Raw genomic sequence first — 18,339 nt, forward strand, 5'->3', positions numbered from 1 at the left:
AGACACTTTGGGTTGATCCTGCTAATTTTTTTGGATTTGTGGGTATATGTGGAGTCACACTACCGACTATACAGCCAACTCCTAATCTTCCCTACTCCTCCTCAGGTCTTACTACAATGCTTTGAAAATGGGAAATGGTTAATAATATTTTTAAACAATGTAAAATGTAAAGTTTGCTTAGTAATTTAAATATATAGGTGGATGAGTTGTAAGAGAAAACGTGATTCCCCTTCTGCCTTTGAGGAAAGAAGACAAGGACAGGTGATTGTATATTTTGTTTAATACTTGCATTGTTTCTATAGCGCAGTTATAGCAATCTTTAAATTTACTTTTCATTACAAATAGTTGTCAAGTTTTGTTTCAGAAACATTTTTCCTACTCTCTTGCACATGCACCCAGACACACTACAAAAAACTCATTCATAACACAGTAAGGGCAAACATTATTCATGTAAACATCTTTCATTAATTTCCCATAATTTTAAAAAATCATAGAATTATAGATATTGAATAAGGCTCATAGATTTAGTTCAAATTCCACAGAAGATCAGTCAAAGATGCTCGTTAACTGTGGTGGGGTTAACTTTTGGTTGCAATAAATGCTGAAAGTATACCCCTGGCTTCCAATCCGTAAACATACCTCACAACCTCATAAACGCGTTTCAGAATAAAAAGAGGGTGTAGAAAACCCAGGACGAAAAACTTTTGAAGTAGGGAGCTCAGAACATGAACCTAATTTCTTCTATGATAAGCAGGCTTTACATAGTCCCTGTATTTACCAATATATGAATCGAGATTACTTATAGCAACCCAAAATGTAACCAGGTCAATGTTAAGATACATTGGCATGTGTGTACATATTGCTAGTATACACAGTGAAAATTTGTCATAAAATTGATCATTTCATTATATCCAGGACCAAGGCGGAAAAAAGAAAACCCCTCAAGTTGAAAATCACTATAAAGGAGTGTTTTGGTAACGTAAGTGTCAGGAGGGCTGGGAAGTGCGTCCTAGGGGCGTGATGGGTCTTGGTACTGAAGTCCCAGGCAGGAAGCAAGGATTGGCGTTATCCGATATCCGAGGGCGTCTCTCTCTGGTTGGAAGTTCGGTGCTTACGTGCATAGTCTCCCAGAGCTGAGACAAGAAATGGACTGTGCTGAGAAATGGGCCCCTTGCCGGGTGCGCCCTCCTCCTTCCTCTCTGCGAGGTGGAGGCCAGGAGGCAGGGACTGCTAGCAAAACTGTGAAGTCCCACCCCGGGGTCTGAACCCCAACTCCACTGAGGGCAGCCTCCCTGACATGTGTGACTAGGCAGTTAAGGGTGGCGGTTGAGGGTGGCCGAAAACCCAGTTCTGAGGTTCACGTGGCCACGTCTGGCTTCTGATTCTGCTGCCCTGCAAAGAAATTGTGCTCTGGATAAATGCACCAGTGTCTCTAATGCCTTGAACCCACTCGTAGGCCCCCCGAAGGCCAGGAGTGATGTCACTGAAAGGTGGACACACCTCCACGAGCACCTAACTTACACCAGAAGTGGCTGAGGCACTGGGGAAGCCTACAAGCTCTCTCCACGTCAGATGCAACAACGCAGGGAAGTTGCCTTGGGTCAGAGTTATTTGTAGGCTTTTGATTTTTAAAAATCAAAATTGATCTGCATTGTATCTCAATAGACTCAGATAATTCTCATCAAAAATTTTGTAATTTGTTTAAACAGCACTGGAATAATTCAACTTCATTTAAATATATTCATTCTACCATGAAAATATTTCATACAAACATCTATTTACATACAAACACATTAAAATTTGTGAAAAGGGTTTCCACCCCTGTGGTTGTATGGCTTGAAATCGTTTCATTGCTTTGAATATGAATGCGCACATTTGGCGAAATAAAACCCTTAAAATTTAGAATTTTTAAAACAAAAAATGTACATCGAGGCTCCAATTCCTGAAGGGAAAGATCAAAGAAGAAAAACCAAAACCCCAATCTATCAAGGTACCCCAAGTAGATGTAGATTTAATATATTTTGTGAACCTTTGATCTGTGGCAAATAAACATCACAACGATCGGTCTCGCAGCGTAGTTTTGCTTGTTTTTTTCTAAAAGGAAAGATGTCTGGATTCTAAGTCACTACTCTTAAGACAGAAATTTGAGGCAACTGTTTCAAAACAAAGCAGAACAAAACTATACCTTCTTGGAAGATCTTAAATGCATTTTGCAGTTGAGTGACTTAAAATTTTATATATTAAAGGAAAGTTACTAAAGTGCCACATACTGTCTCACTGAGAAGACAACCCTTGAATTCACTGTTCACAGTTCCTGCCGTTTTAATAGTTACAATTAGGTGTTGTGAATGGTTACACTTGGCCTCCGTCTTGGCCTTTTCAGATTGTTGGTGGTAAGGAAATGGTTTTTTCAAGTGTGAAGAACCTCCAGAGGGCAGAGAAGTTTAACCACAGCCCCAGGCGGGTTCAAAGAGGCCTTGAAAAAGGAATTTCCTTCTTAGTTTCCCAGGTAGACCGGGGATGAAGCAATTAAAATAAGAATAGGTCCTACAAAACTCAAGTCTTCCCGGCCTGTTGCTTTTTCATTTCATCATTTCTTGGCATCGGAAATTCAGTTCTTACCGTTGTTTTTGTCAGTCCCAATGTCCATTTGGGGACATACTCCTACGGATTAGTTCCTATTCCTAACTAACACAAGATAATATTTCATCACAGAAAAGCTGCTAAGGAAAGTTCTGGTCATGCAGGGGTCGGGCTGAGACGGCTCTGAGTGAGTCTCCTGGAGACCAGGGGCGCCCACACCACGGGCGCCAGCTGGTTTTGGGGCGAGCAGAAAGCGACTTCTTCATTCCCGCCACGCGGGTCTTCCACGTTTCTCCCGTGATTATGACGCTGATGAAACCACCAGCTGTGGCTGCTTCCTGACATATTTCCTTCTACAGCGGATGTAGATTCAGCCGAAAAGCCCATCCTGAGGCTTTCCCGGCGGACTTTGGCTCGCACAAGGAACAAACCCTCATTTCCTCACCAGTCACTTCCTTAGGGACCGTCAATCCCCTCGACTTCTTTTCCTACCTGCGGAGCACAGTGGACCTCAAGCCCCCTCCGATTCTACCCCGGCTGACCCTTGCATTTGGGAGCGTGAGCGTGTGTGTGTGTGTGTGTGTGTGGCAGGGGGACAACAGGAACGACAGAGCCAGAAGAGACACAGAATAAATGAAGAGAGGTCCACACAGATTTTGGAAAGACAGACGGAGAGGGTCCGAACGAAGGGCACTCAGAGCCAGAGAGAGCAGCAAGGGAGGCGCTGCGAACGCAGAGGAGAGAGGGGGAGAGGGAGGGGGATGGGGGGGCTGGTACACCCCCCCCCAGCTTTGTCACAGACAAGGGAGAGAGGAAAGAGCAGGCCGGAGAAGAAGAGCCAGGAGGTACCGGCAGGAGAGGAAGGAGGGAGAAAGACAGAGAAGGGCTCTGCTGGCTTTGTTTCCTCCAATTTGTCCGAAGATCAAGACGCACTGCTGGGTTTAAACAATCCTCCAATATGTAATGGATAGCTGGTTAATCACTACTTACAACTCTTGAATCCCTTTTATCATTAAAAAAAAAAAAGAAAAAAAAATCCCATTTGAATGGGGTAATTAGAGTAGCCCCTTAGGACCGAAATCATACCCCATTGCAGCCTCAGCCAGGGCGGCAGGACCCTCAGGAAGGAGATCCTCCGGGGTGGCTGCTCCGGAGGCGTGGCCGAGCCCTCTCCGACCTCTCCCTCACCCCGCTCCCCAGCCCAGCCCGCTGGGGTTAATTAAAGCTTCTTTCTCCTGCGGCCACTCACTTGGGGACCCACTTGAATTAAAGCACCTATCAGAATACAAGTCCCAAGGCTGCCCGCCTGTCACAGTTTACAGACCGGTCCCTTTCTACAGAATAGAAGCGATCCTATCCTGGTGCCTTTTAGTCTAAAAACTCTCTTCGGTCCTTTATGGGACATCTTCTGGCAGCCCTGACCACCTCTCATCCGTGAGCCATCAGCTTATCTCCCTGAAACCCTGCCACCTGGCTGCTCGGCCCTGCCTGGGGGGGGAGCTCCCGCAAGCCTGGCCCTGCAAAAAAAAAAAAGGGTGGCTTTTGTCACCATCTTGAGGGCTGAATCCTGTGCCCAGGGGCTGCCCAGGGGCTGCCCAGACTGAAGGTTGCCAGCAGCCCTGAGTCAAGCTCTCTGTTCAGTTCTTCCTAGGGCGATGCATAACCGACAAGAACCACCAAACTTCTTTCTGCTGGTTTCTTTACTCTTGTCTTCCTCCCAGCAGCCAGAGCTCACTACCAGCTACAGCTTGGAAGGCTTCAGTTTTCGGGACCAAACTGGCTCAGGTGACAACTGCAGGTCGGTGGGAGTCACTGCTGCTCCCCAGACCTCCCAGCCAGCTCATCCAGGCTTCTAAGGAAGACACAGCTGTAGCACGTGGCGAGGGCTCGACCAGAAACCCCAAACTCCCGGAATTCATTCAGAGCAATCCCAGTTATGTTACATACCTAACTAGCTAAACTAAAAACAGGGTTTTTCTCCTTATATCTGCAGTTGTGAGTACACAATGGCTTGCAAAGAGGCTGAAATGCTATCGATATTGTTGCTTTTAAACTATACAGGTGTTATTCTTAATTCACGATGCTCCGAAGCAGGGAAGTGCTTTGAAGTTGCAGGGATGAAGAGTTTCAGCGTTAAGGTTTGATTCGTACCTAGTGATCAGTATGTCTCTCTTAACAGTAGCGATTAAAAAAAAAACCACCTACAACTTGTGAATTCTGCATTAGAATTCAAGCTCGCTGTTTGACTTCTGAATTCAGTGCACTGTGCCACAAGCCAGACTGCTCTGTGTTATGTACAATTGATGTATATGCGCGGAGAAAGAAATTACTAGCACTATTGAAGAGATTGCAAAATTGCCACAGTTACTGCTTAGAAATACTAATTTCCCTCTCTTCTTTCTTAAAGTATATATTACAGCTCTTCCATAACTTAATGCAAACTAAGTAAACTCTTTCTTCTCACATCTTAATGCAAAGATATCTTTGTTTACATGCGCGAATAATAATTCTATAATAATACCCTGGCTCTATGAGCCAAGTTCTTTATATTAGGACATAATAATGAAAGAATGATATAGAAAGAGCCAGAGAGACCTACACACTGGCACTGACACAAAATCCATTTGGGAGTTTTCTCTTATAAAAGGTTATCTAAGATAGAGAACAGGACCGAGGGGTGAAATGACTCAAAAGTGGGATTCTGTTCGTTAGGGGGAAAAAAAAGACATTCTATTGCAAGATACAGATCAAAGGTTAAAAGGCAAATTATACTACATTTAGAGCATAAAAATGTAGTAATTCTCTCCCATACGGCCCAACTGCAGGCGTGATAGCAACACACTCTGCATTGGCCATAGGAAAAAACATCATGGAAAAACCACTGACTAAAAGTGACTGAAAAAACCCCCTTTCCCTTTTTCAGTCTATCATTTGGCATCTCTGAATGTGGTCCAGATTTAGACTGGAGCCACCCAAGAACATCTTGCCGTCTATGTCAAGTGCTCGACAATGCCTCTCAGTAGGACGCTGCTGCAAGGCTAGCTAATTTTAAGTCTGGTATGAGTAATACAGTCAAACCTAGTTAGTATGCGAGAAAGTCGTTGCGAACGCAGAGTGAGAGGATGTGATGTCACAGCACGAGCAGCCCCTGGTTGTCCCGTAGTCGGATAAACGTAGTGCATAGATCCAAGTTTCTATTCCAGGCCTCCGCGGCCCAGAGCCAGGCCCTTCACTTCTGCTGGGTGGCCTGGAAGGCCTTCAGCTCCACCTGGTACCACTCAGGCGCTTCCGGCCCGCTCTTCCCCGGGGGGCTGTGGTCGTAGCCATAGGCCACGGTGAGCTCCTCGTCGGCCTCCACTGCTCGGAGTGTGCGGATGCATTTGATGGGCCCAAAACGGGGGTGGACAAACCTAGACAGCAAGACGTGCACAGTCATTCCTGGGCAGGGCCGAGGCAGAGGCTGGGGTGTGGGCTGATGTGGGAACCCTCCACGTGCTCTCCCCTGACACCAAACGGAGGTCCCCAACATGTGGTCCCCAGCCAGCATCAGCTTCACCCAGGAGGGGCTAACGGGACTCTCAGCCCTCGGACACCTGCTGGATTGGCATCTGCATTTTAACGACACCCCCGGGTGACTCACAGCCAGGTGAAGGTTTCAGAAGCACCGCCCTACCTTCCTTTCTGAGCATATTTGGCACTCGGTCTTTATAAACCCGAAATCACGGACAACAAAGTCTGTCCTTAATGGGAAATCGAGTCCAGTGCAGCCCGCCCGCATTTCAGCTCCCTTGTCCTGCCTGTAGCATCGGGTTACCTGGCTGTCCCTGGGGGAGGGGCAGGGGCAGCTTTACCAGGGCACTGGGAGCTGTGAGAAAGAGCCTGTGGATTCTCAAAAGCAAAAAACTCTGTATTCCGCCCTATACAGATAGAGGACATATTCTTTTCTAGCAAAAACGTAGAAGAAGATTTCTCTCCAAAAGGTAAGTCTAGACCTCTCTGCAACCTGTGTTAACATTTCCCTGCGGAGCCTCCTGTGAAGGGAGCAGCCTCCATCCTGGACGGAGTTCCCTCAGGACTCGCTATATCACGTTTCTCCACCAAAGGCTCCCAGCCCGGCTCACCCGCCCAGCTCTCTTCAGGAGGCCAGGAAATAAATCAGTAATGGACTCCCCTAACAGCTGCCCAGGCCCAAAATGGGTGTGTGTGAGGCACAGCCGGAAGGAAATGAGCTTTGTTTTTATATGTGTCGGGTAAAAAGTCTCGCGCATTTACTGTCGCATTTTGAACAAAGGATATTGAGACATGGAAGCAGAAGGTTCCAGGCCTAAAGTTAGATGGCCACATGGGGCATGATTACGTCCTTGGCTGGTTCCCTCTATCGGTGGTGGGAAAGGGTGTGTCTGTGGCTTAGGGACACCTTTCGTGTGGTGTTAAAACAATGTCAACCTCATTCGTGGGGTTCTCTGTGTTCACCCTACTCAGGGGTCATGTTTCCTGAAAAGCACACTGAGTTGGGGTCAGACAACTTTAATGTGAGCCCCTGGATAGCTTAGCTCATATCTCTGAATCTCACTTTCCTCATCTGCAAAATCATAATACTAGTTATCCTTGTCTGACAAGAGTGGTTATTGTGACAAAATAGGGTCACATATATAAAGCACCTCACACAGTGCTTGGCACAAAGTGAGGACTCACTACGGTGAGTGCGTTCACGTGTGTGAGCACGTGCATGTGCACTGAATTCTCAGGTTAAGCTCCATCACAGAGCAGATCCTTGGATCAGGGATTCAGGAATTCCTTATTAAAATCACAACTCTTTGTCTCAAATTAAAATATTTCATTAAAAGAATAATACTCTGGCCTGGCCAGGCGTGGTTCAACGGTTGAGCGTTGACCTGGGATCCAGGCGATCGGGGTTCGATTCCAGGGCACATGCCCGGGTTGCGGGCTCACAGCCGATCAATGACTCTGTCATCATTGATGTTTCTCTCTCTCTCTCCTTCTCCCTTCCTCTCTCTGAAATCAATAAAGATATATTAAAAATAAAGATAAAAAAATAAACATTCTTTAAAAAAAAAAATACTCTGAAATGGAGCTCTAGTTAATTTTTTGGTGCACAAAAAAAAATCCTGTAAAAAGCCTATGACTTCTCTTACAGTCCTCTTGTATTTTCATTTTCCTACTCTTTATCATTGCTCTCAGAGTAGAAAATGGACAGGCTGAAAAGAACGAACTCAACTTCAGGTGTTGGTTCTTCAAGGCAGTACCTAAAACACAACGGTGAAGAACACTTGACGGTGAGGCCCGCGGTTCCTGCCCGCGCTCTGCGACAGTCACTGGGGTGGCCGCACACAGACCCTGGGAGGACCTCACCCTAGAGCAAGTGTGCAGTAAACACGAGCTGCGCAACACGAGCTGCGCAACGCGGCTTGGACCCCTCTCGACATGCTACCTGTATTCACAGCTAGGAAAGGAGTTCCTGATGGTCTGTTGGGCATTTTGTACCAGACTACAGCTTACAGAGGCGTTTTGTTTGTGTTGCGTGTGCATAATAATGCCAATGATATGAGAAAGAAATGAATGCCATAAATCGGTATCTGACTTTCATATTGGATTGTTCTTCAGGTAGTCTTCCCATTGCCCCGAATAACTAATTGGTCACATTGGGCTTGAAAAAATAACCCTGAGGAGTACAGGGACTTGGTTTTGTCTTGTGTTCTGTTCCCTCTTCTTTTTGGTGAGAAAAATCGTCCTTGCAGTGAAATCACAGAATTGATTTGCTTTAAAACAGCGGTCTAAGTAGCATTTATTATCATTGTTACCACTGCTTTGAAGGGTTGTTGTTAAGCTGTGTGCAGCTTGGAACGATGCTTTGGCCTAATTCACACTGGCCACGAAAGCCTTGGAGTTAATAAGAGTGTCAGTTTCATTTCACATGACACACATCCACTGCCATTTCCACCCGCCCTTTAAGCAGAAGTTGGAGCTTCAGTACTTGTTACTGACTGCCAAGGAGAGCAAGGCACTGCCAGGACAATTTTTAAGCCGTCTCAGGGATGCAAGAAGGGACAGTTAAGTCCTGGCAATTTTCCCGTAGATTAAATGCACATGATCTGATCCCGCTTATGTTAACCAGCTGGAGGACCGAGGGACTGACTTCAAGCTACAGCTGAGCAGGAAAGGATGCTTGCGGCTCCCTGGCTCCCGGGAAGAACTGGCATTCTCTGCCTGGGCCAAGGACAGCAATGAAAACAGTACAAAGAATCCCAACTGTACCCTTTAAGGAACAGTTAGAGATACTTGAGTTTGGGAAGAGAACATTCAGGGGGCACATAAAACCTACTTGTAGGGCTACTGTGTAGAAGAGAGACTGACATAGTGCACCAGAAAGAAAGGGAGACAATTAGGGCCAAGGGCCGGATGTTACAGGGAAACCCATTTGGGCTCAATTACAAAAACAAAACCAAAAGAGCTCTGGCTGGGTAGCTCAGCTGGTTAGAGCACTGTCCCGATAAGCCAAGGTTGGGGCTTGACCCCTAGTCAGGACACAGACAAGGATCAACCAGAACGCATAAGTGAAACAATGAATTCATGCTTGTTTTCTCTCTCCTCTCTCCTCTCTCTCCTCTCTCTCCCTCTAAAATCAATCAATAAAAAAAATTTTAAAAAAATTTGGAGCGCCCAAAAGCTAATTTCAGAATATCTGTCTGTCCTGACAGCCACCTCTGTGGTTAACAGTAACCTCCCCATCCACAGAGGTTTCCAAGAAGAGGTCCAAAGAGCAGTTGGAAGAGGGGACTCAAGCCCTGAGAGGAGCGTAGGATTATTTGATTTAAAAAAAAGAAAAAAGGGTTTGTTGAGATATAATTCACATATCATAAAATTCATCCATTTAAGTATACAATGCAGTAGTTTTCGTGGTACAACCGTCACCACTATCAAAAACTTAAAACCTGACCTTCGAAATAACTCCCATATTCAGTAGCCATCAACCCCCATTTCTCCCCACTCCCCCCGCTCCGGGCAGCCACTGATCTGCACTCTGTCTCTAGGAATTTGGCTATACCGGACAATTCAAATAAATGGTCTTTTGTGACCAGCTTCTTGTACTTGGCATAATGTTTTCTAGGCTCATCCATGTTGTGGCATTTGTCAATATTTCATTCCTCTTATTGTCAAACAATAGGGGCTCTTTGATTTTATAGGTCTTTACAACCCTGAGACCTCGCGCCCTAACCTTGGGAGTTTGCCCCCCTTCCTTCCACACCATAAAAGCACTCCCTAACCTCCATTAGGCAGAGTGATTTCAATTTTTACTATTATCTCAAATGACACTATCCTTAATTTTCCAGAATGAAACAACTGAAGGTCAAAAAAGCCACAATAAAACAGCAACCACTAACTACAGTATTTCCATAGCATTCCAACTCTCCAAAGTACTTTCCATTTCTCAGCCTGCCCAGGCCAAAGAATGGTATTGTTTACATTTTGAGTTCAAGTCATAACCAGGAGGCCCCGGCCAGGGGACCCTTCCTTGGGTATTCTGAGGGAACAGCCTCCTCTGGGGCCCGACGACACCTCTGACATGCCCTCCTCTGTCTCAGGGCCCCGAGGCACAGGGTGGCCCAGCAGCTGGGTGTCTTACTTACATGTCATAGATGCAGTTTGGAGTGAAGGAGTGATTTGCCTTGTGTCCCAAGGAGGCACAGTACTTGGACACATGGTTGTAGGGCTCAGGCACGTCGATGACCGTTTCTTCGTCAAGGGAGAGGGTGTTCCCGTTGAGGGCCCAGTCCCTGCTGTCCACCTGCAAAAACCAAGCAAGTGGGCATTAGAGAGGCCCTTTCTCCCCAAAGCTCAGAGGATGTCAGAGATATGAACTCACGTGTCCTGAAACTTCATGGTTTGAGTGCCACAAACATGAAAAGAGCCTAAGGCATCCATCCCTCTGCTGCTGCTGGTGCAAAAGGCATATGTGGCCATCACCAGGGAGCTCAACTTATTATTTATTGACTTTTCCTTATCTTACATGAGAAAAAAGGGTTAAAAGTCCCTTAAAGGCTCACAAAAATATAACCAGATGTCCCTAGGTTGTTTGTTCCTTCACTGCACACTGAAACCTGTTACCTCAAAAGCCCATGAGCATCAAACTCAAATTTTTATACATCTGTTTGTTTTTTAAGTAGCTCAAAGAAAGCACATTTTTAGTCACTTGAAGCCTACTTTCAAGGGGACTCCCCCTCCCCCTACCATGAGCTTAAGTCCCATACCCTGAATCCAAGTCAGACCAGGGTGGAGAATACAAGCTGTGTTAAAAGTATTAAACATGTTGCCTTTAGGAAGATACTTACAGAAGTTAACTGTGCAGTGAAGAAAAAAGGACAGACAATATGAAATCTGGGAAATATATCAAAAATTGTGTCTTAAAGGCAAGAGGTGATTCAACTCTTTAAGTTTTTATTTTAAATTTTTTTTGGGGGGGAAACAATAGAACCCTCCCTGGCTAGATGTAGGCGATTGTATGGCTTTTGAACAAACAGAAGTAGGGGGTCTTTTTACAAAGCACCCTGCCCAAGGCTGGAAATTAGGTATTGACAGAGTCCAATTGGATCTTGATTTTTCAGACACTGGGTACAGTCCAGTACGAAGCAATTACTGTCTCACTGACGGCACCATCCCACTTTCTGTGACATAGTTGTGGAACTTAAAAAAGTAATTTTAAGGCTCAAAATAAGGAGGAAAATATTTGCTGTATCTGAAAGTTTGTGTTGTCTGCACAAAATTTATATGTTGAAACTTAATCCCCAATAGGATGGTATTAGGAGGTAATTAGGTCTTGGGGGCAGGCAGAGCCCTCCTGAATGGTTCCCTTATAAAAGAGACCCCAGAGAGCTCTGTCGTCCCTCCTGCCGTGTGAGGTTACGGAAAAAAGAGGGCCATCTATGAACCAGAAAGCAGCTCTCAGCAGACACCGAACCTGCTCACACCTTGCTCTTGGACTTCGGAGTCTCCAGAACTCAGAGAAATAAATGTACGTTGTTGATAAGCCAACCAGACTATGGTATTTTTGCTACAGCAGTCCAAAGACTGCCGTAAGGCAATATCCAATCAATTTTTACAAAAAAGCCTGTTTGTTCCTTTATACTTCTAGTGAATACTACTACAGCAGAGGGACTAATGACAAAATTACGGGTGTTTGAAACAAAGCCCTTTAACCAATCAAGTCGATTTTTCCCGCTTCTACCCCACTCACCTCTTGGTGTGTAATGCGGACTCCATTATAAAAAGACATAACAGTGTTAGGTTCCACTGCGACCTTTGAGAACAGCCCTTCTCCAGCACTGGAAATGAGAGAGTCGGCAACATAAACCCTAAAGAGCAGAAAGAGTCAAATAATGATTCTTTAAGTGCGATATGTCTTTGACGGACTCCTTACACCAACCTTCAAAATATAATCATGGCTACTGAACCCAAAATGTCAGTTCATAATAGTCCAATAAGGAAGGGAGGGAGGGAGAGTGGGAGGGAGGGAGGGAGGGAGGTTAAACCACAACATTTTGGCTTGGAAATTGAAGAACTGGTACTTACGTCTCTTTTAAGAGTAGTGTTTAAAATTTGCTCTCTAATAAGAGGATTATTATGATATATCCATAAAGCAACTCAGTGCTTGATATAAGGTTTAAAAATATTTTTTTAATGTTTTCAGTGAATGTCAATTTTCACTGTCTCCTGGACCAAATAAAACATTTTCCAAAGCTAACTGAAGCTATACCCAAGTTCATCAGTGCCAAATAGGAGGGAAAGACTTTTTAATTAAGCTCTGGGATGATTGTTTTACAAGAAAGAATGACAAAGAGTTAACAAAATCTACCCAATATGCACTTCCCAACAAAGGGGTTTATAGCAGGTCAGCAAACTATGGCCCCAGGGCCAAATCTGGCTGCTGCCCATTTTGGTAAATAAAGTTTTATTGGAACACAGTCACATTTGTTTGTTCAATATTATCTATGACTGCTTCTGCATCACAAAGGCAGAGTGGAGTAGTTACAAGAGAGATCCACAAAGCCTGAAATACTATGTCGCCCGTTATAGAAAATGTTTTCAACCACTCGTTTAATAAGAAAATAGCGCTTGTGAACTGGATTTAACAAGAGAATACATGCTCCATCAACCGCACAGTCCTTTGGGCACCGTAATGTCAGGACTGGTGGAATCTGTCATCTATAACTCCCGTTACGTGGATCTTACGCTTATTTTATGGACTGGAAGACTGAATTACTGCTTCCAGCTCTTTGCTCCCCCCTGTGATAGAATTATACATCCTGCCACGTTGCCATGTGACCTTGCGGTGTTTCTTCAGTGCTGGCAGGGGATATATTCCCGCCTGACTGGCTCGGGGCTTGGCTGCGTGATCTGCTTTCTGTAGGAACGTGGGCGAAGTGGCCGCGTGCCAGGTCTCAGGTGTAAGGAGCTGGGCAAGATTCTGCCGGCCTCCTCCAGGGTTCCCACCGTCCCCTCCAGAAGAAGACGGCCCGGGGGCTAGTGCTCCTCCAGCCTCAGTTTTGGAGTGAAGACACGTGAAACAGACCTGAACCCAACTTGAAACCTGGAGTCCAGCCTAGTCCAGCTGAGCTGAGTTGAGCCCAGTCAAGAGTGGCTGAACCCCCGCCAACCTAAAGAACCACGGGCGTAAAATAGAAGGTTTGCATTCGTAAACCACTGATAGTTTTTGAGGATATCGGTATGCAGCAGCATCACAATGACAGTAACAAGAAAAGACTGATACACATGGTCATGTACTGCTGTGTTTTGGGGCTAACGAGAGACCAAACCTTCCCTTTGTAAATGGGCCAGAGCCTCCTGTCAAGAAAGTCACATTCATTCATTGTGACATTGTAGGGTCAGCCCTGTCAGTTAAACCAGGGAAAAGGCCTATTTCTGAGATGGGAACAGAATAGAAACTGAATGGACCCAAGCTTCGGAAGCCAGGATTACAAAAAGTGAGGCCAAGAGAAAACCACCTGCAGATGGCACCCTCACTCATCAACAGGCCAGTTGCTAGGGAGTAAGAACCCCAAGCCGAGCACCAGAAGCCACATACCAGGAATCAGGAGCCGAGTTTAGATAAGAAACGGAGCAAGACTTTGCACTCCGGGAGTGAGCTTATAGAATCAGACCCTTCTAATTTATAGGTGGAATGCCTTTATGCTTCTTATATTTTCTCCGTTTCACTCCTGTGCTCCCTTAGTGAATAAATTGTGTTGTGTTCCAGATGTTCTCAGCTGGGCTGGGTAGAGAAGAAAGTATTCTGGTCCCTGGCCAGGCTAGAGCTTTAAAGAGTGTGAAATGCTCTCCTAGAGGCCAGCATGAGGCTGCAGCACAAACTGTGACACCGGAGCCTGGAGAAAGGGGACACCTGGGCAGGGCATTGCTGGCTACCTGGCCAGACTGCCTCCCTAGGTAGAGGTTTCATTCTAGGACTGACACGTGGGCTGTTCTGTGCTTCAAGGTTGGAGAAACTCTCCTACAGGGACAGATTCTATATGAGAATAGAAACACTTCCTCAGAACACGTGAATATTTTTTTTCTGGTCAGGAACTCAGCCAGAGCAGAGAGCCACAGGAGACCATGGGTTCCCACCACCAGGGCTATTTAACCCCCCACAAGCAGTGCCGATACAATCACGAGAAAAATACCTCTCTGATTCATACGGATCTGGAAGAAGAGCGTTGGTGGAAATGCAAGATGAAGTCGACTTATCGAAGTGGTACACCGAGCCTACAAAGCAAACGAAAATCTCAATCCAGCTGCAGAGTTAGGGAAAAGCATAGAAAACATTTCTCTCTACCCACGGGACTGGAAAGAGTTAAATAGCAAAACATGTTATTCAAGTTATACCAACTAGAATGAAAATCTTCAGTATAAATGGACAGCTTTTAGATTTGCTCTTTAGTTTTAGTTTTGGGTGTAAATAAATAATCATCATAGGTATCTCTTAAAATGCTATTTTTTTTTCTTTTGACATTTCTTTATTCAAACGTTTTAAAAGATGCTGGTGTAATTAAATTTTTTAATCAAGAAAATGCTTTGTTGTGAAATTTTGAGAACTCTGGTCAGATCAGATTGGATAATGGTTTTAAAATTTTCTTGTGGTTTTCTTCCTAGTAGACAGTCTGTACAATCCAGCCACCAAGCCCTGGCAATTGTCTCCTTCACTAAAAATAAACATTTGGCTTCACCAGAATTAAGGAGAGCAAAACTACTTTTGATGAAGCATTTATAAAGTCATTCTATTTCTATTAAAGTGGTTCAGAAGTCAATTAGTAATTTATTCCAGAAAGTACAGTCCTAGAATTAACAGCCGTCCTAGAATTAACATTGGTTCTCTGCAAAGGATTAGCCTCAGAGGATCCTCCCGGAGCACAGGGAAGGCATACGATGCTCCAACCGCTAATGAGTAAAGAAACAAGTTTTGGAACTAGAGGGCTTCCTCCTGCAAAGTCAATTATTTTAGGCACTAAGGCATCACAAATAATTCCATGAAGCAATTCCTTAGTGGTTCCCAATGGTGACCAGGTCCTCTTTCAGTTTTTGTCTTAGAAAAACAACAACAATCACAACCTAAATTAATGTCTCAAACTAAAAGTTAGAAAACAATCTAGTCAGCCAGTGTCTAACCAGGCAACAGACCGCTTGAGTATTTCAAAGAGAGAGAATTGAATTCAGGGAAATGGTTGCACAGAGGATGGAAGAGCTGAGAAGCCGGACAGGGCAGGGCAGGGCCCAGGAACTGCCAAGAGCAGGAAGCCAAAACCGTAAGCCAGAGGGACAAAGGCAGAGCTGGGGTTGCTGGATCTCTAGAGCTGGGGTTCCTGGATCTCTAGAGCTGGGGTTCCTGGAGCTTGAGAGCTTAGGGTACCCAAGGAAGCTGGAACCATTGGGACCGTCCTGGTAAAAGATGGAATCAGGAGGCAGGCCACTGCTGGGGACACCGCTGGAAAGAGAGGGCTTCTTCCTGCTCCCTTCCCTCTGGTGTCCCCAGCCAGTGACTCTCTGTGGCCAAACCCAGACAGAAGCCAGAGGCACAGGAGCCTGGGAAATGCAGCCTGCAAGGGGCAGAGCCCCTGCAGTAAAAGCAGGGCAGGGAAAGAAAGACTGAGGCAGGGAATCTGAGAGCACACATCTGCGAGCATGCTGGTAATGGACCAGCACACGCTCCGTTAAAGGAATTTAGGTTGAAAAAGGAAAAACAATACCACGTTTTAACCACTTTTCTGTGAAATACATATCCTATTGTGCAGAAATCCTCTCATGAGCCTCCATCACCTTTCCTTCGACTAACGCTTCCATCACAGATGTACTAAGCACACCACGTGTAAAGCACTGTGTTAGGGGCTGTGCAGACACAAGCAGGAGTAACATCTCTTCCCGCTTTCAAGGAGTTGATGCCGCCGTTTCCAGTGCCTGCTGTCCCTTCCCCCGCTCCCTTAGGCTGATGCTCCAGGCAGACAGGACGCATCCTTTACTGTTCCTCCTTGCCTCTCTAGGCTACACTAGGACCTGTGGCCTGAAACACTGATTCTAAGAGGTGAACCAAGTCTCCCTATGTGCAGAGGGGAAGAGATGGAGAGAAGACATTCCAGCCAGAGGCGTAATGAGGAAATCAGCAAGAAGAAAGTGGAGACCCAGAAGCAGTCTGTGGTGACAGAAGCGTGATGAGAAAAGGTGTGGGGCAGAGGTCAGGGGGGAAAGGTTAGGGAAGAGGTCAGGGAAGAAGCAGGCCAGCCGTGTTTCAGGTGAGATATTTGTGCTCAGGTTTACTCTTCCACCCCCAACTGCTGGGCCAGATAGGGCCCTGTAAGACAAGGCCTATCGGTTAGCCGGCGGTTCAATAAATGTAGCTGATCGAGGCAGAGGGGAGAAACAAAGTGGCAGAACATCAGAGATCTGCGCAAAGAAGCCTCAGTTCCAGACCCTGCCGAGGTCCTTTAAAGACCTGAGGCTGCCAGGACCTTGCCAACACCCCCCCTTCTTCTGCCTTAAGTTAGTTTGAAGAGGGTGTTTGTTATTTGCAACCTTGAGTTCTAAGAAACACCATCCTTCCCGAGAATGATCACTCCTGCTTCCCAAAATCTGTTTCTTACTAATACCGAGAAGAATGTAATAACAAGCGCTTTCAATATGATGTTTTATGCTAGGTGCCGAGATGTGTATTTTATAAGGAAGAAGCGGGTTCTGTCAAGAATATAATACAGTAAATGTTGGCACTAAGACTCAAATTAGGTGACTTTTTCCCCATTGTCATTATTTATTCTCTTATAAAGTTTTAAATGAAATGTATTGATTAATAACATTATGTAAGTTTCAGGTATACAACTTGTCACCCAAAGTCTAGTCTCCTTCCATCACCACATATTTGACTCTTCAGTGCAAGGATCTTGCCATTAAAACTGCTGTGATTTCTGAAGTTTTAAAATTTGCATCAATTGGGATCCTCTGGCCCAAGTGTGCTCATTTCTAAACATTATGATGCTGTCTCCTTTCAGAACATACGTGAAGAGCACAGATATTAGAATCTGAAGTTCAAAGATTAATGTTTTACTGAAAATTTTTTTTTTAATTTTGGAATGATTTTAAATCTACGGAAAAGTTGCAGAGATAGTACAGAGAGTTTCCAATACCCCTCACGGTTTCTCCTAATGTTAGCTTTTTATGTTACATGGTACATTTGTCAAAATTAAAACTCTAACATGGCTACATTACCATTAACTAAACTCCAGGTTTTATTCAGATTTGACCAGTTTTTCCACTAATGTCCTTTTTCTGTTCCAAGATCCAGTCCAGGACCCCACATTGCATTTAGATGGCCTTAATTTTTAACTTAAAATAAAACCAAAAATAAACAATGACACATTTAAGACAACCCAAGTTGGACCTAAATGTAAAATGCTAGATTTTCTATGTTTGGTCAACTTTCCTTTAGAGAGTCTCTTCAGATCATAAATAGCTGAAGGTTATTCAGGCTTATTAATGTCTACATTTATTATCTTTTCTGCTTTTTTTCTTCTTATAACTTAACTTGGACTGGAAATACACCATCACAGTGGACTAGACAAAAAGAACAAACTTCTCTCAAATCAGCCCTAACCACCTGCTTTGGGACCAGAGCAGCCCACCTGGAGCCCATTCAACTTACTTCCAGGCATCAGCTCAAAGTGAGGCCTGCCTTCCTCAGTGGACATCAGGGCAGCCAGCTTTCCTTCTATCATCTCTCCATCAATGAACTTCCCGTAAAGCGCAGTCCTCTCATCAGGGTACACGTAGGCTATCTTCTCCCCAGTCATCTCCCCATCTTCATTGACTTCTCCTACCAGGCTGCCTCCATCCTGACGGGGGAAACCAAAATCCAGAAAAATTACATAGAGTATTTATCTGCATGACACGAGCTTAAAGAAATTTCTCTTGGGCACCCCTACTGTGAAGAGCATGAATATGGGCCCTAACAGTTTAAGGACTCGGAGCTCTTCACAGGAGTGAGAAGCACATCCAGCCCCCAAGAGCAAACTATTACAAGTTACGTGCGTGGAGCCCGAGTTAGAGCGTCAGAGGCTGAGTCGAACTCTCTGATCCTGGACCAGTTACTGATACTCAATCTTGGTGTGTTACCTAAGAACCAAATCTGTCATATTTGTAATATTAGTTACAAACAATGAAAGGACATGGAACAAGTGCTACTGTGGGCCATTACCCGTGTGC

General features: G+C 45.1%; 1 protein-coding gene across 1 annotated transcript in view; it reads right to left on the minus strand.

Moving 5' to 3' along the window:
• Positions 1–5,114: 5,114 nt before the first annotated feature.
• Positions 5,115–18,339, minus strand: part of SETD7 (SET domain containing 7, histone lysine methyltransferase) — a 34,209-nt gene continuing 20,984 nt past the window's right edge. The window contains exons 4-8 of the mRNA XM_087815951.1: positions 17,780–17,969; positions 14,280–14,361; positions 11,837–11,954; positions 10,233–10,390; positions 5,115–5,993 (exon numbers count right to left, since the gene is read on the minus strand). Of these exons, the coding sequence (XP_087672077.1) occupies positions 5,813–5,993; positions 10,233–10,390; positions 11,837–11,954; positions 14,280–14,361; positions 17,780–17,969 (729 nt within the window). The 3' untranslated portion in view covers positions 5,115–5,812. The remainder of the gene's footprint in view (positions 5,994–10,232; positions 10,391–11,836; positions 11,955–14,279; positions 14,362–17,779; positions 17,970–18,339) is intronic.

Source organism: Miniopterus natalensis, chromosome 4 (genome assembly GCF_054644295.1).
Source record: "Miniopterus natalensis isolate mMinNat1 chromosome 4, mMinNat1.hap1, whole genome shotgun sequence".
Taxonomy (NCBI): domain Eukaryota; kingdom Metazoa; phylum Chordata; class Mammalia; order Chiroptera; family Miniopteridae; genus Miniopterus; species Miniopterus natalensis.